General features: G+C 36.7%; 2 protein-coding genes across 2 annotated transcripts; both read left to right on the top strand.

The window, feature by feature from the left end:
* The first annotated feature begins 562 nt into the window (after nucleotides 1-562).
* LOC146166413 (cationic amino acid transporter 4-like) lies at nucleotides 563-8,493 on the top strand. Its single transcript, XM_083392500.1, has 13 exons — nucleotides 563-676; nucleotides 1,016-1,175; nucleotides 1,524-1,675; nucleotides 2,086-2,272; nucleotides 3,376-3,487; nucleotides 4,126-4,263; nucleotides 4,747-4,868; nucleotides 5,226-5,314; nucleotides 5,786-5,985; nucleotides 6,473-6,570; nucleotides 6,785-7,194; nucleotides 7,624-7,732; nucleotides 8,056-8,493. Exons 1-13 carry the CDS (start codon nucleotides 563-565, stop codon nucleotides 8,238-8,240), a joined length of 2,076 nt encoding a protein of 691 aa, XP_083248626.1. The 3' UTR covers nucleotides 8,241-8,493.
* A 445-nt stretch (nucleotides 8,494-8,938) lies between these two features.
* Nucleotides 8,939-19,728, top strand: LOC146166414 (replication protein A 70 kDa DNA-binding subunit-like). The gene is made up of 14 exons (XM_083390244.1): nucleotides 8,939-9,093; nucleotides 11,552-11,675; nucleotides 12,152-12,263; nucleotides 12,765-12,862; nucleotides 13,138-13,363; nucleotides 13,825-13,996; nucleotides 14,450-14,645; nucleotides 15,069-15,208; nucleotides 15,669-15,817; nucleotides 16,502-16,569; nucleotides 16,884-17,008; nucleotides 17,545-17,658; nucleotides 18,061-18,255; nucleotides 19,101-19,728. The coding sequence occupies exons 1-14, from the start codon at nucleotides 9,061-9,063 to the stop codon at nucleotides 19,203-19,205; spliced, it is 1,857 nt and encodes a 618-aa protein (XP_083246370.1). The 5' UTR covers nucleotides 8,939-9,060; the 3' UTR covers nucleotides 19,206-19,728.
* The last annotated feature ends 1,390 nt before the right edge of the window (nucleotides 19,729-21,118 follow it).

Genomic DNA, 21,118 nt, shown 5'->3' on the forward strand with positions numbered 1-21,118 from the left:
TGATACGAGACGGATCCCTTTATTTTGCAAAATGTCAACAAAATTAAACAAAAATGTTCGCTACTTTTTAATCGGTCAATGGTTGTTGTTTGGTGCTTCTTTTAGGTTTTGAAACCTGCTTCTCTGTTTGTATTGGAACATTCAGACACGTAACTGCCACCGTTGCCTGATAAAAAGTACGCGCTTATTAGGCTGAATATTTTAACATTCCATTATAGTGATAAATATTTAACTGCGTGTGCTAACGATTCGAGCTGGCAAATTATCATGAGGATTCCCAAATCGTAAACCAAAGACAAATTTAAATAAGCAGGTCACTTAAAATATAATGCGGTAGAGAAATTAGTCAATATTTTTGTTTACGTTTGAGATTGTTTTATTAGGTAAAATCACATTTAGTTTATTACGATTAATTGATTTTTGCTAAACTTCTGATGCCTGAATTCTGCATAATCAAGACTATAATCTGTTTTGTTTGGTTAGGCCACTAAATTACAGATTGTACTGGATTTTAATTTGTTCTTTATTCTTTATTTGCAGACCCTTAGCTTTCCTGGTTAAAATGTCTCTGTTAAGTTGTTGCAAGAAAGTGAACAGGAAAAAACCTCTCGACGCTAATTTTCTCGCCACGGAACTTCATCGATGCCTGGGGATCACAGATCTCACCCTTCTCGGGGTAAGTGGGTTGGATATACGACATTGGGGGCAAATATTTGACCTTGGTTGACAATTTTCGTTACTGTGGGTTTTTTTTTTACAAATAAACGGCTTCTGGTAAAACAAACCTTAAATAAAACAAATGACTTGGAATAAAATAAGTGACCTTGAATGAAATAAACGAACTTAAATAAAATAAATGACCTTTTTGAATTAAATAAATAAATAAATGACTTTGAAGAAAACAAATGACCTCAAATGTTATAAATGACCTTTAATAAAACAAATGACCTTGAATGAAATAAATAATATTTTATAAAATGTATGACCTTGAATGAAATAAATGACCTTGGTGCAGGTGAGCGGCATGCTGGGTGCCGGCTTGTACGTTCTCACGGGCGCTGTTGCCAAGACGACCAGCGGTCCAGCAGTTGTGCTGAGTTACGTCGCAGCAGCCTTCGCAGCTTTCCTCTCAGCACTTTGCTACGCTGAGTTCGGCGCCAGGATTCCAACTACAGGTCAGCTCACTATTAATGTGAAAAAATCTGATCATCTTAACCTGTCTATGTGATGTTTTGTTGACTCATGTGATATTTTATCAGATCATGTGAATACAATCTTTCATTAGAAAATTGTTTTCAATTTATGTCAATTGATTGTTGTTTTTATTCAGGTCTCGTAGAATGACATTTTTTTTTAATTCGTGTTACTTTATCAACTCACGTGTCATTTCGCGACCACTATTAATATTTCATGTGATGTATCATTAATCTATGTGATATTTTTTATTGTGTTATGTGTTATTTATTAACCTTGGGTTTATTTGTTTTAATAGTCGCTATTTTTATATTATGACGTCACCGCAGGTTCGTCATACATCTTCACTTACGTGACAATGGGTGAATTGTGGGGGTTCCTGATGGGTTGGAACATGGTTTTGGAACATGGGGTGGGGTCAGCGTCGGTGGCTAAAGCATGGAGCGGGTATCTCGACTCGGTGATGGGATATCCTATTAAGGTCAGGCTTGTCTATGTATGCAATAACGTTTGGTAGATTAGCCTAATTATTGTTTATTTTATACCTGGTCTTCTATTTACACTACAGAAATTGTTGTGTCACGAGTATATATACACAGGCTGCCACACAAATGTGAAAAGTGTTTTAATTTTGTTTTTCGTGTAGTTGTAATTGGGCGAAAGGAGTGTGTCACGGTCATGTGTTCGTAATATAATAGCGTGTTTTATCTAAAGGTGCTAGTGTGCAATCCGTTTATGTTTAACATTGTTTGTGAGAGCATTTTTGTTTCTATAGATATTAAAACTTTTGAGTTGCAATCATAGCAAATATAAAAGCCTATTTTAAGCATGGATTCATATAAAAGTTCTGACAAACAGAAAGCCTAGCAACCCCAAACTTTTTATTTGCAGACTTACTTGAGCACCCACATACCGATGGGGGACGTTGGGGCACTGGGGGAGTTCCCCGACCTTGTAGCAGCTGCTGTGGTTCTAGTGTTGTGTGCTTTCGTGGCTTCAGGTGTCAAGTCTTCCACAAGGTTCAACATGATCTTCGCAATCCTCAACATCGCAGTGGTGCTCTTCATCGTTGTAACAGGTTCGTGGCTGGGATGTTATACCCGATACCAAGTATTATTATCGCTACTCGCCCGATACTTGGGTTGTATCGCTACTCGCCCGATACTTGGGTTGTATCGCTACTCGCCCGATACTTGGGTTGTATCGCTACTCGCCCGATACTTGGGTTGTATCGGTGCTAAATATGGGTGGCTGTACTTCTTTGACCTTGTTGTTCTTACTGTATAGAACAAGCGGGATTTTAGAAAACATTTTGGCAAACTTACTGACTGTAGCACTGAGATTTTTAACTTGGTATTTACTTTTCAAAAAATACCTTTCGAGAATTTTTTTATTTCCCTATAACGGTAATACCTTTATGTAAGTGAGTAAAAAACAAAAACACACAGATTTTTTCACTGAGAGCCGAAAAGGTGAAAACCCATATAAAGATAGTTGTTAATCGTCTAAAATACCGATAAACTTTATCGTACGATACTTTTTTACGCGCCTTTGTATCATGGCCTGGTTTCAAAATTCATCCGCGCTTTAATCGATACAAAATCGCAGTTTTAACGAGTCAATCGTTTCGTCATAATTGGACTTCCTCAAAAAATGACAATCGATTGTTGCGTCAAACAAAGCGATCGATTGTTTCGATTATTTTCAGACAATGGCCCTATTCTTATGATTGACTTCGATCGCGAGGGCCTGGCCTTTGTTACGTCACACGTCCGATTCTTACACGAACTCGCGATGCGCCTGTGAATTGAAATAATAAAAATTTGAAAAGAACAAGCAATTTTTTAAATACAAACTCTCACTTAATAATTTGTCTTAGCGTCCCTTTATGGATAAATTTAAAACTATTTGATTTTTTTGAAACCTTTACACACATGTGTGTTCGATTTTTATTTCGAAATAACTGTTATATTTTCTTGTTTTTTGATATTTAAACGCCATCTATAATTGTAAACATTTATTGAGAAATACCTTTATTCTTGCTGTTAATTACGACAAACAGTTTTTTACCCTAAATTCACAATTTATTAGGGATAAATTTTTATGGACCCCATTTTTTATGCAATACACCTACTCAGATCTATCAGTCAGAGGTAGCTTTAATTTGACTATTCCCCCCAGGTTTCTGTCTTGCTGACGTAAAGAACTGGACCCAGGTAAAGGGAGGGTTTTTCCCTTTCGGTGCTTCTGGGGTCATCGCTGGGGCATCTCGGTGCTTCTTCGCATTTGCGGGGTGAGTTAAAGGGCGTCCGACAATATCGGTCGAAGCCGATATTAAATTGAAGTATCGATACTCGCTCAATAATTAGGTGTTTTTCTGAAATCGGTATATAAATTAACGGTTTGCGTCTTATAGTTTGCAATTTCTGAACGCGATTATTTTTCTCATATTCGCTAAATCTATATTATGACTTCGTACAATGTGTAAACAGTACTTATGCATTTCTTGAATTTAAACATATAGTTTGTTTAACCTTGCATAATAAGAATATGTACTGGAAAGGTAGTTTGGTTAGAAACTATCGATTTCACAATTTAAAGCAACGCGCAACTAAATTGGAACCCAACACTAATTTATTACTTTATTAGGTTGTGGACAAAGGGTAGAATTTTTTACGTGTAGAATCCTGTCTAACTTCTTGTGATAACCTTTCCGCAGATTGAATTCTAATAACCTCATGTTGACCTGTAGTAACCCTTATGTTTGACCCGTAGAGTAGTCTCATATTTGACCTGCTTAAATATCATATTCAAATAGTAGTAATCCCATGTTAGGCCTTAAAATTTGACCTGCTATAACCTCATGTTGAACTGTAAAAAATCATGTTTGAATAGTATTACCCTCATGTTTGACCTGTAGTAACCTCCCAGGTTCGACGTGATAGCATCTTCATGTGAGGAGGCGCGGAACCCAAAGAGGGACATCCCCATCTCACTTGCGGTCAGTCTGGTCGTGGTGACCATCTCATATGTGGGCGTATCATCTGTGCTCACGCTCATGGTGCCATGGTAAGCTCATCAAGCTCACAGGCTCACGAACGTGAAGTTCACGAACACACAGCTCACGAGCGTGAAGTTCACGAACACACAGCTCATGAGCGTGAAGCAATATACCCACAACTATATGCACTTATAAGCACAAGGCCACTTAGTAATGTGGGCCGTCAAGTATACGATTTGTTATCATGCTTGCTCAACTATGGAATAAACTGTGATCTGTCCCTCATAAAAGTCGTACTGGTCAACGTTCATCGGGCACATCTATAGTTTTGCAATATTCGCATCGAATGAGGTCATTACCAATTAGTTTAGCAACTATGATTAGGCGATATGACGTAACACTGTAATACGTCAATGGCTAAGTTATGACGTCACTTTAAAGCCTGCAAAAAATAAACAAACATAAGAATTTAAAGCACACTGTCCGTTTAATAACTGTTAATTATATTGTATTTACCCACTGAATTGTACATATTCTTGTTGTTTTTTCAGGTATGATATCGTGCCTCGTTCAGCTATTCCTGATGCTTATGCCCAACACGACGGATGGCAGTGGGCGCAGGTCATAGTCACTGTAGGGTCGCTTTGTACAATGACCACAAGTATGTTCTCAGGTGAGGGGGTTAACCCAACTCTAAGCATAACGAATGATTTGTTTTGCAAAATATAAACAAACAACACTGATGACTGCCACATTTTGACGTGGAGTAAGTGATAATGTTAATGATTAATTAATATTGAAAGTTTAGGTACTGATGCATTTTGAAGTTAGACTTCCGCTTATCATAGCATTAAAATATATTCAGCGCCCTCTCCGATAGCCTGCTGCAAGCTGAAAAGTTTGAACCACTAAAATAGGCTCTAATTTTCTGAATCATGCTATTTTGCAAATACAAACATAGCAACCTTATCCCTCAGTATGTTACTTATAACATCTTTGTAACACTTTTTCCTTCATCTTTTTCTTTCAGGTCTCTTCGTTCTTCCGCGGATCTTGTACGCCATCTCCAAGGACGGACTTCTCTGTCCAATCCTGTCCAACATCAACGAGAAAACGCAGGTAAAACACCAGAACTTCACCAAACTGCTTTATGGATGGCTTCTTTCACAATATTTAGGCTTTCGCTGAAAAATATTTTGCTTTTTACGAAACAAAATAGCAAAAAACAAGTCGGGATTTACATTCGCTTCCACATCAATCATATTTGACAATGGCTCAGTAAACTAAACCTGGAGACAATGAAGAGAGATAAATTACGTCACAAAACTGGCGTGGGATTTTTTTTATTCACAAGTCACCAAGTTACTCTACTGGATAATTAACTACGTCCGTGAATAACTACGTCATTAAAATGGATAATAATGATTGTGTTAAGTAACATTGTCAGGACAAATAAATGTAAAACTATACTGACTCCTTTGAATGATGGTTACGTCACTTTATGGTTACGTCATCTAAATTTGCGTCGTCACTTAATGTTACGTCACTTGATGAATACGTCACTGGTTATGTCACTGTACGACGTTACAGGTTCCCCTTGCATCAGTTGTGTGCACGGCTCTACTGTGCAGTGTGATGGCGCTCATCTTCGATCTGGAGACCTTGGTGCAGTTCATGTCGATTGGAACCCTCACAGCTTACTCATTCGTAGCTGCTTGCGTCATTCTACTGCGATATGACGCTGTGGGATACAACTCGCTAGCTTCAACACCAAGCAGGGATAAAAGGGGGTAGGTTGCGATTAAGCTGAACTGTTATAGTCATTTACATCTGTCCACGATGATATTCACCTGCGGTTTAATATTGGGTTGCAGCCTGGTAGCAACAGCCATATAAAGGAGGATCCAGTTTGGGTTCGTGGGTGGGGAATATGGTCAAAGGTGACGTGCGTCTAAATCAAGTTTTCCTTCTTATTTGGATTATAGTTAATGATGATAACTGGTAATTAACTCAATTCATTATAAGCGAGTAACACCCTTATTGAAAAAATGAGTTTAGTAACAGGAAAAATAAAAATGTTACCCTTTCTCTGTCGAACAACTTAATAAACTATATTTGTGTTTGTATTTATGAATAAGGTTAAACTGCAAAACTTCATTTTCGGGATGGTTAATGATTGTAAATTTGACACCAGTCGCTTTTTTGTCTACGCTTTGTTACAAACAAAACAACAAATAGGAACTGACTTTGTTTATAAATTGTATGATTTTCTCACAGTATCGAAGAAGGTTCTTCAACACCTACTGCATCTACCGCCTCTAGTGTCCATTCTATGGCGTCCGGGTTAGTAGAGGATTCCATTCGCGACTCTAGTGGTACGTATTAGGATAAACGTTGTCGAATTTTTTTCTACATCTTTTTAGATGTTTTAAACATTCGTAGGTGGTTAATTTGTTTTTGCTAATTAAATAAGAGGAGTGTTTATTGCTGGTATGTTAAGTAAAAACTTAAAAAGTTAAATAAAAGCTAAAAAATAAAAATAAAACTCGTTAAGTTTTTTAAATAACAGATTGACAAATTTTCTCCTAGAAACGCCTAAAAAGCTACCTCTAGCGGCGGCAGAGACAACGACCTTGATGCGCGATTCAATTCACAAGAAACAGCCAGCCTTGGAAGGAGATTGTTCCAGCGATGCGGGGGATCTGGGAATGTTTGAACATTCTGCTGGAAAACTTAAGCCGATTTACCGCGGAACTTGGCTGGAGAAGCACCTCTCTATACTGGATCCTGGCAACGTTATATTAACAAGTCTCACACTAGGCTTGGTGTTTAGTGTGAGCGGGATGCTTGTGCTATCAGAGAGGTGGGACGAACTCCTTACCGCCACCTGGTGGGTCGTGTTGCTTCTTGTGACGTCACTATGCGGCACTTCGGTTTGTTTGTTCGTCATTTCCGCCCATCAGCAGCACGTGGAGTGTGGAAGTGATAAAAGCTTCAAGGTGGGTTTGGCGACATTTTTTGTCAATATTAAGGAAATTAGCAACTCTTTGTGACAAAAACGTTGTGGGTTGCAGTAAATATTATTGAAGAAACATCAAATCTTTTACTTATAGTTAGTTAACGTGGCGTGCAAGTTTCCAATAAGTCTTATCCTGAAATACACAATTAAAAAACATTTTTTTTAAATTATTTTTAGTTGTCTAAACTAAATTTAAAAAATACCTTTTCGATTAAATTTACGTTCATTGCATTTCAAAATTCCTATGGGGAGTATATTTCCGTTTGAACAGGATTAGATTCTCATATAAGCAACAAAAACTGAATACTCCATACATCCCCCCTCCAGGTCCCCTTTGTTCCATTCCTTCAAAATAAAGCCATTTTATCATTTTAACAACTGAAACCCACATACTTTATTCCCCCTTCAGGTTCCTTTTGTTCCATTCCTTCCCTACCTCTGCATTTGCACAAACCTATTCTTCATGATGAAGCTGCAAGCGATGACCTGGATCCGACTCGTCATTTGGATTTCTGTTGGTAAGATCAAACAACAAGTTGGAGTTCTGTTCCTCTGTTGAACTCACACCGAATAGTTATTTCTGTTTCCATTTTACGGAAGTGTGGCAATAAAAAATTGTTTTAAAGAATTGAAAAGAATAGTATTTGTACGGATTAAAGAAAATACTTTTTTTTAGTTTAACTAACCGCAGAGCGAAAAGTGTTTTTTCATTCACTTTCAATACAACCCAAACAACTTTTTGGTATAAATATTTCAACTTAATAAGTACTGAACTTTACCAAACATAAAATGGCTAAATAGGTTTGATATTATCCCATGCGTCAGAGCTTATCTCGTGCAGGTTTCGCCATTTACTTCTTGTACGGTTTCCACAAGAGTCAGCTCAACCCTGACCGGGACCAGCCGCATTGGATTAGCACAATCTGCGACAAGGTCACTTTGATCTTCAAACCGGCAAAATGCTGCGGGTCATCCAAGGACGATCAAGAGGAACTGATTTCAAACGATTCAACCAGCACGAATTGATGTTTGGGCGCCATGTTTGGTCGTAATACTTGCCATATTTTTATTAGAGCTATTTGTTATAGCTTAGCATGGTGTTGAATTGCGCAACCAGCCAGTTTATCCACTGTAACCGCAAACATAGAATCTTTTAAATATTTTCACACTTTTATCCGAATATGTATTTTATGTTGCTGTGCTTATTACGTGTTATTCCGAAAAGCTTGGCTTTTACTTTTCACAGTTGCTATTAAATTTGCCATTATTACTCGATGTTCTTTTTGTGCCACTTGTCGTTTTTGGTCTCTTCCATTTGCACTGATGCGAAAACTTTGTCCTTGTAATGTGGATTAACTATGTTTCATGTTTTCTGCACTTTCGTGATCTGTATTCTTTTTAATAGCATTTTATTGTTTATGGAGGCTAACCTGTTTTAATACAATTCTAGCATACCAGAAATTGTTTTTCTTTTAACACCATTGAAACAAAAAAAAATAAATCTGAATAGTTCAAAAATAACGATTTAAACTTATTATCCATGTTGAGTATTGAGTCAAATAGTAACAAGCCCATACTGAATTTAAATTTTTGTTTTAACGCCACCTAGTGTCAGATTCATTGTTGTGCCACTTTTATTTGGCGGGAGTTGAGGCGAAGAAAAAGTTTTATTTTGCGAAGGTTTAACAAGAAATTATAAGGTTTTAAAGGCGCAAAAACTTACAGAAATACTGTTTGAACATTCACAGCAGTTAGATTATACTGACTTTCAACCTTGCTTTCTTTGAACACAGTGTATTACTTTTGTAAAAGCATTGTTTTAGAAATAGTTTCTGGTTTGGGAAATATGGGTTACGATTTAACTCCTGGAGCAATCGCTGTAAGTATTTCTATAAAAATATGAATGTATTCTTAGATTTGTGGTTAAAATCCTGTTTGTCAGTGGTAACCATAATGATTGCTAGTCTAGAAACCATAATGAATGCTAGTCTAGAAACCACAGCGCACAATATTTAGGTTAGGGTTTCGCTTTGGGTGAGTTCAGCAATATTATTAAATAAGATATTTGACTCACACTAACCGACACCCTAAACCAAATATTTTGCATTGCTTTAATAATTGTTTCAACTATTAACGCTGTGGTAGGATCCTAGACCAGCGCCAAGGTTTGTGATAAATTTGGTTGAAGCAATATCAATTATGCTAACCCTGCCATAATTTTCTGTTATAACAATTTCTTGTCGCAAGTATCTATCTTTCTGGATTGCTTGCTTACATCTACACCCATTAGTAAATATCAGATTGAAAACTTTGGATTTTGCGCGTGAAAACATTTTGCAGCTTAAATTTGCACGGTTGTAATAACATTTCTGCCCAAATTTGTGCGGCTGTAAATAGAGTACTAGACTGAAAACCGTTAGCGCACATACGTTTTTCGCATTTAAAATGATTTTTCGTGGCTAACCCCATTTTACGTTGGTTAAAAACTTGCCAAAATGCGCAAAACTTCAATCGCTCTAACTGTGTCAGTATAGTCTTCATTTTCAGCCGTGAAAATATTGCAAACAATGTTATTACAGCCGCGCAAAGTGTAACGGGATTGTTATCACAGCTGAGCAATTTCAAGCTACAAAATCCGTTTCCAATCTGGTTTTAGTGATTAAAATATTTACCAGTTATTTTAAGAGCGTAAAAGTTAATCACACCACAACAATTACCATAATGTACGAAAATTTTTGTCTGGTTAAACAAAATGAAACAATCCAACATACTGCGGGCTATTTATCACTATTGCACGTTAAGTTGTTGCATTTTAAACTGCTCGCCTCATGAATATGGAAGTACAATGTGGTAATCACACTATACCCAAAAAGTAATGTTGCGGATAGCGTAAGAACTTCGTAAGAGGCATAAATAATGCAAATATATTTTTGTAATGTGATAACAAATTTGCTTATGCCTAAACATTTGCACTGAGTGTCACTAAATAGAAATTTTGAATCATGTCATATCGTGTGTCGAAAAAAAAAGGTTAATCCTTCCCCACAATCAGAGCCTAATGCTTCCCCACAATCAGAGTAACACTCCACAGCCTGTGTGAAAGCGGCATTAATAGAATTACGTGCTTAATTATGTGACTTATCTGCGTGTCTCTAAAGATCTAATTGTTGGTCTCCGTAAATTGCCATTTATTTTTGCATTTGGGTAAAACAGTGTAAAATTAACGTATAAAAAGCAGTTTTGTGTCTGAAATAGGTCGCTTAAGGTAAGGCGCGAACGCGCTCTCACCATTTAATCACAAAAACGTGTTACCAGCATTGTATAATATTTTTCGTGAAGCCACATGCTTTAGCTGATAATTTAAAAAAATACATTTAACATCCGTTTGAAAAGACAATTTGCTTAATGTGTAAACCACTGCTCACGATATTTTGATAACTCAGTCCAAATGTTGCGTAGTTCATACTCGGTTAAGGTTGCTGTACGTTGTCTTAATGCCCCATGAAAGAATGTTAAGGAAAACGTTTTACTTGGAACGTTGCACACGTTCGGTTACAATAAATTTCATAACATGTAATGTTTTTTGGCCTTTACGTGAGCCTATTGTTTACACCAAAGCGCTGGTCGTCCCTTGACTTATAAGGATTGAAATTAAATTACTTTTTTCACATGTTTTTTTATACACACCAACAAAATATGTAGCGACATTTATCAATCCAAAATTGCAAACAAACCCCTTAAAAATAAAAGTTGCTCACCCGTGACCGGTTTGCGACGGCGCTCGCTTGAGATGCGAGACTTTCTCTCATAGAAAGAAACATTTTTGTTTCTGTCTGGGAGCGCACGACTTTCTTTCTATTTTTCCCACTTGCTCGGCGACTCGCTTAAGAGGGAGCAAAATGAGCCACATTTCTCTGTCTGTGTCTCCCTAAAACGCGAACATGCTGAACACTCACAAACTTTTACATTTTATATATAAAAAGATACATTAATTTGGGATTGTGTTGGTCCAGTCGCCGATTATGTGTTTTTGCACTACTCGGCGCGATATTGTAATCGGGGCTCTGCTTACAAATGTGTTTGTATCTATATGTTCCTTTGTACTTTAAAGTACACATGTGCGCCCTGCAGGGGTCAAACAATATGACACAGAGTTTTGCATTGTTTGCATTCGAATTATTTTCAAAATACATTTAAATTACTTGTCAGCCTGGTAAAGAACCTTAGTAAGTGTTGATTATTTTTGCCCGGCTTTGTTCGGGTTCTCAATATATTAGGGATTGCATACAAATTTACCTTCAATGCCCAGGTAAATAACCTCTTTTTCTTTGTTATAGGCGTTAGCGAAAGGTGAACACCCGGACAATCCAATCCTACAATGCCTCGGGACAAGGGTTATTTCAAGTTCTGGAGCCAAGAGAATCCGTCTTGTATTGTCCGATGGCATCCATTCATTTGCAAGTAAGGATTTACTAACCTACAGTTTAAAACTTTTTTTGTTCTAAACAAGATACCTTCGTCTGTGTACCACTGTGAGAAGTATGGCAAGTGAATCAACAAGTTTTTTAACTGACTAAATCTGTAGCCGACAAATCAAATACGCTCCCCGATTTTCCATACATTATACTCTTTTTTATGTCCTTTGGTGCACCCTGCCGCCTTGATTTTTTGGCTGCGACCTCCAAATCTAGTTGAGGTCTGTTATACTTTCCCAATTGGTCTGTACCTACATCAGTCCAAACAAACTCTGTAAAACTTTATTTTGTAATCTCATCTAGGTCGGTGCAGAAATTTTATACATAACCCATAATATACATTATGTTTTTTGCAACTCAAAAAAATATTAATTAAATATTTTATTTATATATTAAACCATCCTGTTAGAGGTGACCCTGTAAAATCAATGTTCTCATTATGATTCTGCTTTGTTACTTTAGCTTCAATGCTTGCCTCACAAATGAACGGGCTCGTTGAAGACGAACAATTAGCTGCAAACACTGTTTTTCGGCTCACACAATTTCAAACCTCGTCCTTACAAGGAGGCACTAAGTAAGTATAATAACTTAAAGCAATGGTCGGCAAACTGTGGGCCGCAGAGCCATTTTTAGTGTGCCGCGATTTACTTTTGAACAGCTTAGTGTTATAATGTCGTTGTTGAACAGCTTAGTGTTATAATGTCGTGATAGCCATACAGTCATTGTACTTTATTTTAAAAGTTTGTGTGGCTAAGCATTTTTATATTGGCTCAGCCTGGAAAGGCTCACATGCCAAAGTGGTCCTGGGAGCCTGCCGAACTATAATTTTTGCCAGCTTAGCATTAATACTGTTTTGATTTCAATTAAAAAATATTAAGCAATCTAATTTAGGTCTTCGAAAAGATTTTAAATGACATCTTGTTGTGATTTTTCTGTAAATTCAGTTTATTAACTTTCAACCAGAAAGTGTGATTTTCGTTTAAAGTAAAATCAGGGACTTTGTAAAGTGCTGATTTTTAGTCGATTCTGAAACAGATTATGTATAAGATGCTCATGTTTATTTATTTTGTTGCAGACGTGTGATTATTATCTTGAATCTTGACATATTATTGACACCAGATGAGGCAGGTGGTAAAATTGGAAATCCTGTTTCACTCAGTGTAGCACAACAAGGTAATACAATTGGTAATGTTTGTTGAAATCTAGATATATACTGCGTTAAACCAGAGCCTTCATAACAGCCAATCGATATGTGTGCTGTTATCGTTGGTCAGTGTGGCTTCTGCTGAGCTAAATCGCAGTTGTACATACATTTGACTTTTGTATGAATGTTTTACCATAGTCTAGCAAGGAATATGAGATTGATGCTTAACATTTATCTGCATTATTAGTTTTATAAGCTTCGAAATGACAAAACTCCAGGTTAACAAAAACACTATTGATTTCAGCGGCGGGGACTAATGGTGGTTTACCCCAGGGCAGGCCGAACCCCGTCCCACAGAACGAAAACATCAACCCTGGGAACAGGGGTGGAAACCGACTTCCACCCTCTGCTATGTACAGCCCCAAACCAACAGGGAAGTTACCCTTCGGAAAGGACCAAGCCCCTACTACCCCGGGTGGTACACAAACGAGGGTGATGCCGATTGGATCGCTTACTCCTTATCAGAACAAGTATGATAAAGTTACTTATTTATTTTTTATACAACGTCATTATTTTTTTCTACCATTTTTAGAGAGTTACTTACTTGATTTTTGGCGGATAAGGAGCACCTTTTTGAGGTTTTTCTGTAATAGGTTTTTTTATTCTTTTCCCATATTATTTTTTTATATTAATGTCACGAGTGTGTTTTTTTAGTTATGTTTCAGTAAAACATGCATGCAAAAAAGTTTGTTGCAAATCAAGATTTCATAAAGGTGAAAATGTGCTGCATGGTAATCGCTCACATCAAACCAAACAAAGTACAATGAAAAAAACAGCTTTTTAGGCTATTTTGAGTTTTCAATAAAATATATTAAGGGGAATTTGTGATTTTTAATTATAAATTGATTAACTTGAGCTTTACTGACCAAACCAAGCATACTATTCCCATCAAGTAACCATAACAACACTAATGTATTTATGCTGCCCCCAGGTGGTCCATAAAGGCTCGAGTGAGTCAGAAAGGCACGGTCCGTGAGTGGAAGAATGCGAAGGGCGAGGGAAAGCTCTTCAGCTTCACTGTGCTGGATGAGAGCGGTGATATACGCATCACTTGCTTCAAGGAGGAGGTTGATAGATTCTACGAGATGATTGAAGTCGGAAAGGTAAGGTTTCTATGGATTGAAAAAAGGCAAAAGTGTTTGATATTTTGGCAATAAAATAAATTTTGGGGCTACATTTTAAGCTAATAAACTATTATGTATTTGCCCTTTTCTTGTATTACATTGATATGTAGTAATATAGATATAACACTGAATTAAATAAGCTTAAACATATGCATTTGCATGTTTTTTGGATTCAGCAATTTTACCATTATTCACAGAAAACATTTTTTTCTCATAGAAACCTATTTGAAGTAAATGGCACATCGCGTGTAGGCAAAAACTTGTAGTCACTTTAAAAATTCCTGTTTTCCTGACATGGATATGCTTTCCACTTTTATTTTTATTCGCTGAGTCAGACTCTGGTTTATTGTTCTGTCAGGAATCAGACAAGGATTATTATTAACCGACTGCAAGTCCTGGTTTAAACTTCACCAATCTTTAAACTGTTCCCAGGTTTACTTCATTGCAAACGCCTCGCTGAAGCCCGCAAATGCTCAGTACAACAACACGACACACGATTACGAGATGACGCTACGACGCGATACGACAATCACTTTGTGTGAAAAAGATGAAGGAATGATGGTTCCAAAGATACAGTACAACTTCAGGAAGATCTCCGCACTTGAACAACACATCAGCAACCTTGTCGGTCAGACAACATGATCTTTTAAATTTGTTGCATTTATATATAGATTGAATTAACTTTTCCCAAGGTACGGTTTGGGTTTGATTAACCTTTCTGGGACATTTTAACTCCATTTTTTTATTATTGAATCTTTTTAAAAACCTACTTCTAGTATTGGAACTTAAGTAATTTCTGAGCTTTCCAACCATAAACATCTGTAGTAAGTAGTAAGTTTGCAGTTAATTTGCCTTCTTATGCTAATTGGTTTCACTTATTACTGTTATAACAAACAAATTAATGTATTTATTCTATCATATTACTTTAAATTCTTATGAGACCACAATATTTTCTCCCAAAAATATCCTTAAAACAGCAGCTTAGTCTAACTGCACGACCTCCTAACTAGTCGCAATACATCCCAGATCTTACAGTTTGCTTGTTCAACAGATGTGATCGGAATCGTGAAATCGGTCGATGAACTGAGCACAATTATGATCAGGAGTCAGAATCGTGAAACCCAAGTTCGAAAGTTCGCCATCGTTGACCAATCAGGGTCAGAGATCACCGTAACTCTATGGGGTCAAGAGGTGAATCTCAAGTTTTTTTACCATATCGTATTTCTGGCTAAAGAATGCCACTCTTTTTAGTTGGTTATTTGTATATTTATTATATGTACATACTTTATGTTTTATTTAAACGACGTAATGCTAAAATTACCTAACTTTATTCAATTTCAAATTTTTATTTAAAGTTTTATAATGTTCTGCACTATCAATTTTCAAAACTACTTTTAAAGCCTTTTATTTTTCTACCTAAAATGTTGGGAACTACAAAATCATGTTTTTATGAAACAATGTTTGTAAAACGAGCAAGTATTTTATTTATATAATTTTGGAACAAATTTCAGAATTCAGGGGATAAAAACATTGAAGTTACACTTATAGACCTTTTTTGCTTGGACATTGTTAGCCTTTTGTTTTATTAAACTGACACCGCTATATAAAACATTTTATTATAGTTTAATTTTTTGTATTGTGATATGTCTAGGCTGAGAAGTTTTCTGGTGAAAACAACCCAGTTGTTGCAATGAAAGGAGCTAAAGTGTCAGACTTCAACAATTGTTCACTTTCAACAATTGGATCAACAACTATGGTCACCAACCCAGATATACCTGAAGCGTATGAACTCAAGCAATGGTGGGTAGCATACTGGTAGATGCGTTAATTCTAATTGTGTTTTTGAGTGTGTTATTGTGTTGGGATTTAGATTTAAGCTATGCTAGGTTAGTTATGATGCTATTGCTTGGCTGAGTAATATGCTAATGAAGTTACTGTGATATTTAATTTTAAATACCGTTGGAAATAAGGCCACTCTTTACAAAAAAAGAAAAATGCTAAGTACACAGTGGCCTCACAAAACCAACTTTATACTTAAACTTGGTATTACTACTGTTCAATTGCTAATTGTTTATTTGAGTGTGTATAGTGTTGGAATTTAGGTTTAGGCTATGGTAAGTAATTATGGTGCTTTATTGAGAGTATTAGTTGACCCCTTAACTTTGTGGATACAGAGTATTAGTCGTTAAAACAATGTTTAAATTAACTACACAGTGGCGCCACAAACCAACTTGAATACCTAAACTTGGTAGGGCTACTGATATTTTATATTTCCCAGCCAAGTCATTGTACATTAAAGTAACAAACGCGTCATTTAGTCTTGGAAATATAGTTTTCCTTCAAAAATTTGCCACTTATTTACTACCTTTATAAAAAATCCAAGCAGTGGCTTCAGGACATTAAGTATTAATTAAACTAAACCCTTAAATCAAGATTTTTCACACGCATTTACAATGTAAGTTAATTATTTATTTTCTAACATAGGTTCAACTCTGGCGGAAGCGATCAAGTTACACAGAGTCTCACCACTAGTGGGGGTGGTGGAGGAACAAGTGAGTTGTAACTTTATTTAAAAGATTTTCTTCAAAATTAAAAAATGCAATATAGGTTTAGTAGCCAGTTCACAAAGTGATTTTTATACTTTAAAATGTTTGCCTTTTATTTAGTTAACAACACATATTTTATCAATAACATGGTTACGTTTACTATGCACGGATCTGAAATGTAGCTTGATAATGGATTTTAAAGCCAAAAGCGTTGAGTAGATCGACATCATCTTGATTAGGTCGTTTCGATACGAACTTGTATCATTTTAACATTGTTAGCTAATTAGAAACTCGTTAAATATTTGTCTTTATTGTCACAGGTAGTTCAAACTGGAAAACCCTGGCTGACATTAAATCGGAAAACCTCGGTACTTCTGATAAACCGGACTATATCACTTGTAAGGTCACTGTGCTCTACTGCAAAAAAGAAAACGTTCTTTACAAGGTAAAATATTCTAGGGTTAAATATGGTTGGTCTAAGTAGGTCATATTTTATGTTAAATACTTAGTTCTCCAGGTCATTTTTTCAAAATTTTGTAGAAATAGCGAGGTAAATGCAAATTACGCCGCAAACACTTCGTTTTGTTAAAAGCCCAGTTTGGTTTTAGACGTAAACTTGTTCGTTTAGATTCTCGTTTAAATTACTTTCTTGACTTTTTTTGCAACTAATTCTTTTTACATATTTCCAGTGCCGAATTTATTCAGTTTCAAATCTAATTTTAAATCGTTAAAACGTTGTCACTCTTTTCTTGTGCTTCTAAAAATGATTTTTAAGTTTGTCTTAAGTGACTGCTAAGTGCTAATGAATTTTCAGAAAAAGCCTCTATTTCATTCAAGTATGTAAAAATACCCAGTAGTTAGAATTATGTTAAGACGGTTAGATAAATTTGAGAAGCCGTTAAGGTCAAAGCACCTTGAAATACACTGGTGTTAAGTAAACCTTGAAACATGATGCTTCAAATTATTTTTTATTCTTCTCAGGCTTGTTCGACGGATCAGTGCAACAAGAAAGTAGTCGACCTCGAACATGGACAATACAGATGCGAGAAATGCAACAAAAACTCGGACCAGTTCAAATACAGGCTCATCTTAAACGTGAGTGGATTGTGGCGTGTCAAGCAAATGTATGAACTATCACATTTAGACATAACAACGGATTCGGTTTAGTTGTGTCACACGTCGGCCAGATTTTAGTAAACTTTTATAGTTTTTAGTTAATATATTAAATTGAAAAGGTTTTCTTGATTCGTAAGACTTCCTCCTGATTGTCGTAAAATCAATAAAAAAATGTAAATGTTTTTTCTGTTATTTTTAAAAACGTTTTTTTATTGTATTATGTTTTTATTAAAAACTGATAATTACTATGAAGCCTATATAATATATATATATATGTGTGATACACTTTGTTTATTGAAAATTGTTAGTAAATCTTGTTTAAAATAGCACAAATAAGCACACTAGTCGTTATGCATTCCCGAACATTTATTTTTTTCTTAGATGCACGTGGCGGATGAATACGACAGCACGTGGGTCACGTGTTTCCAGGACCAAGGGGAGATTCTGATTGGTCGATCGGCGCAAGAGTTAGGTGATCTGCAACAAACCAACGAAACCGGGTTCGAATCCGCGCTCAAGCAAGTCAACTTCAAGTCGTACTTCATGAAGCTCAGGGTGAAGATGGACAGGTTCAACGTAAGTGGACTGTATTCGTGCTAGGGCTTCAGGGGGTAGTTTAGGGGGTATAATCAAGGAGCTACAGTAAATCAATCAGGTTTGCTAGTCAAGCGAGTTCTGTCCCGATTATGCCAAAGTCGTGAATAGGAATATGCGATACCTCGTGCCAAGTGTTAATATCGCCCGAGGCCAAATTATTGCAGCTGTGTGAGCCTTTCAGCCTAAGGGAACTAACTGGGCGCCTTACACTTTTATTTTGATTCTCGCAAATAACCATAGTAATGACATTATTTGTATTGCTTGTAATTGGTGCAAATACGAAGTTCCGGACATTCTCAGTCGTGAGTTCGAACCTCACTGTAGACTACTCTTGTCTTGCTTGCTCTGCAATCCTGATTAGTAGGAATTAACCTGAAAATATGCGTTGTTACAATAGGCTGTAAGCCACTCAGTACTTAACCGTGGTTTGTTTCCAATTTGTGTTTCTGTGTAGGACAAGAAAAATAACAAACATTCAAAATGGCAGGTGGTACGCAATGACAGTAAAGGTTAACAACCACTGATTCACGGATGTTGATTAGTATTTTATTCCTGGTCAAAGCTGTTTGATTTATTTAAGCCAAAGTTTTTGAGCTTTTTTGTTGAAACTTTGTACTTGGTTTGCTTGTTCGCCGACTGCAGTAGTTTTATATGGTTGGATCTATTACGGTTTGTTCTAATCAAGGATTCTATAAACTTAGATAGGCTTATATTAATTCCATTCCAACATATTTATGCTCATGGTATATGTTTTATTCGCTTACAAAAACTTGGTAAAAAAAAAAAATACATTTGGGTTGTTTTACCGTTGTACTTTATTGCAGGACGAGGAACGCACGAGGGTGACTTGCGTGAACGTCTCGCCAATAAGCAACCTCGATTACATCAAGAAGTTGAGGGCAGACATCGCGAAACTACAGATCGAGTGAAGTCGCAACATGCTAGTGTGCAAAACAACAATCTACTCTAAGCTGTCGTTTCTCTAAACTTGTAAATCGGGTTACTTGTCATTGCAAGCCACACTATCCCTACTTAGCCGACTTTCGAGCTACATTTTGCCCGGTTACAGTGTCTATTTAAATTGGCAATAACGTGATTGAAAAGCTTAAACCTGTCAACTGTTTGTCAGGTTTGTAGTGCCTTCTTGAAAATGGCACTGATTTAGTTTGAAAAGAAATCGAAAGTCGTAAAACCTGGCAATTTAAGCTCAGGGCTCTCTTTTAAGGGCTTGAAGGCAACTTTTTGGCCAGTTTAATCTAACCTAGAGGGGTCACAAAACACGTTTTCTCAAACTGGCCTGAAACCTGCTATTTTTTGTTCTAGATGAATCGGTTATGTTCCACTTTGTTTCTCGAGTCCTTTTTTTCCTTCCTTCGCTCATTTCGACAAAGTCTGCCACAAACTACCCACAGTTCCGTGCTTTGCTAACGAAGCATCGCTGTAAATAAAATACCGCACAGAAAATCGGCTCCTACTTGCACCAGTCCACGCTGACAATAGCAGGTTTGTGACGTCATAGCAGTTCATGTTGCGTCACCAATTTGTGAAGCTGAATGTTGTAGGAACACCAAGACGTTTCGTTTTCAACGATAAATCAGTTTGTAACTTTAATTTCTTAGGCAGCTAGCACCAGAGCTGCGGACTCGGAATCGGGGACTCTAGTAAGATCACGTAAATGGCCGCCAACTGGAAATTGTAAAGGTGGAATAGCATATGGTGGAATATTTTCCAACCAGGTTTTCTGACTGAATGAATTATACGACACATCTATAAGTGGATTGCTGAAAATCCACGTTATTTTAGTTACGTAAATTGGCGGAATACAGGCTGTAAAGTCAAAAGCCGAACTCGGGACTCGACGAAACCGCACATTTGGCCGAAGTCGGACTCCGGTTATTTTGAACCGACTTCGCAGCCTTGGTTAGCACCCGTCGCTTTAAAGTAGTAGCCGTCAGCCATAAGGTTAAAGAAAACAAACAATAATAGGATTTATGTTTCGCCTTTCCCGTTACTGTGCGCGTTCTATCACGTGATAAGCTTCTCGCCTACTACTCGTAATTTTTTATAGTTGCCAACCAACGGTTTAAAAAAACAAACAATTTTCCTAAACGTGGCTATGATTTGTAAATAAAAAAATCGATAAATCGCGCTGCTGATTTTAAATTATACGATTTATTGTAGCACAGAAAATCTAACTTATATCAGCGCCATTATATTAGACTTGCGTTAATTACCCAAATTCCGCATAAGGCTAGGAAGCTGTGGGCGTGTCAAGTTGTGAAACACTTGCTTACATCAAACGTCGCAGCTTATCGCATACTTCAGCGACGTCTAGATTTATTAATTTTAGTCTTTTTATGTTATACTTTTAGTATATAAGATGGCTAACGCACTCTCGTTTTAATTATTATTAACCCTGATGAGGTCAGCTGGTATCTGCTGCCGAAACGTCGGTTTATATTTCGTTAACAACGGAAGAGCTTTGTTGCCTGGTGGAGCTAACTCTATTATTACATGTAACTTGTCGGTAGGTAAAAAAGTTGTCCTTCATACCGAACACCAAAGGATACCTATATAAGCGCGCTAAAAACATATTCGGACAAGATATGAATCAACTTTACCGAGTCTTTGTGTTGTCAATATACTCCTGTTCACTAATAAATCTACAGCATGGGCTGCACTGAAGTTCGGTAACATTACGTTTAAGTACTCATTGGCAGTGCTTCTTAAACTTTTTTAGTTTTGTTCACCCATAGCATCTTTCTCCAGATTTCATTCACCCTTGTCTCATGATATGATAGAACTATCTCGTCTATATATAACAAAACTCGGAATATCTGCC

The sequence above is a fragment of the Ascidiella aspersa genome, chromosome 1, assembly GCF_963924565.1.
Source record: "Ascidiella aspersa chromosome 1, kaAscAspe10.2, whole genome shotgun sequence".
In the NCBI taxonomy this organism is placed as follows: Eukaryota; Metazoa; Chordata; class Ascidiacea; order Phlebobranchia; family Ascidiidae; genus Ascidiella; species Ascidiella aspersa.

Excerpts from the sequence above, each read along its gene's own strand:
- LOC146166414 (XM_083390244.1), top strand. The coding sequence starts at position 9,061 with ATGGGTTACGATTTAACTCCTGGAGCAATCGCT. Across the intron at positions 16,570-16,883 it reads TGGGGGTGGTGGAGGAACAA|GTAGTTCAAACTGGAAAACC; the intron begins GTGAGTTGTAAC and ends TTATTGTCACAG. Across the intron at positions 17,659-18,060 it reads AATACAGGCTCATCTTAAAC|ATGCACGTGGCGGATGAATA; the intron begins GTGAGTGGATTG and ends TTTTTTTCTTAG.
- LOC146166413 (XM_083392500.1), top strand. The coding sequence starts at position 563 with ATGTCTCTGTTAAGTTGTTGCAAGAAAGTGAACAGGAAAAAACCTCTC. Across the intron at positions 1,176-1,523 it reads CGCCAGGATTCCAACTACAG|GTTCGTCATACATCTTCACT; the intron begins GTCAGCTCACTA and ends ACGTCACCGCAG. Across the intron at positions 1,676-2,085 it reads TGATGGGATATCCTATTAAG|ACTTACTTGAGCACCCACAT; the intron begins GTCAGGCTTGTC and ends TTTTATTTGCAG.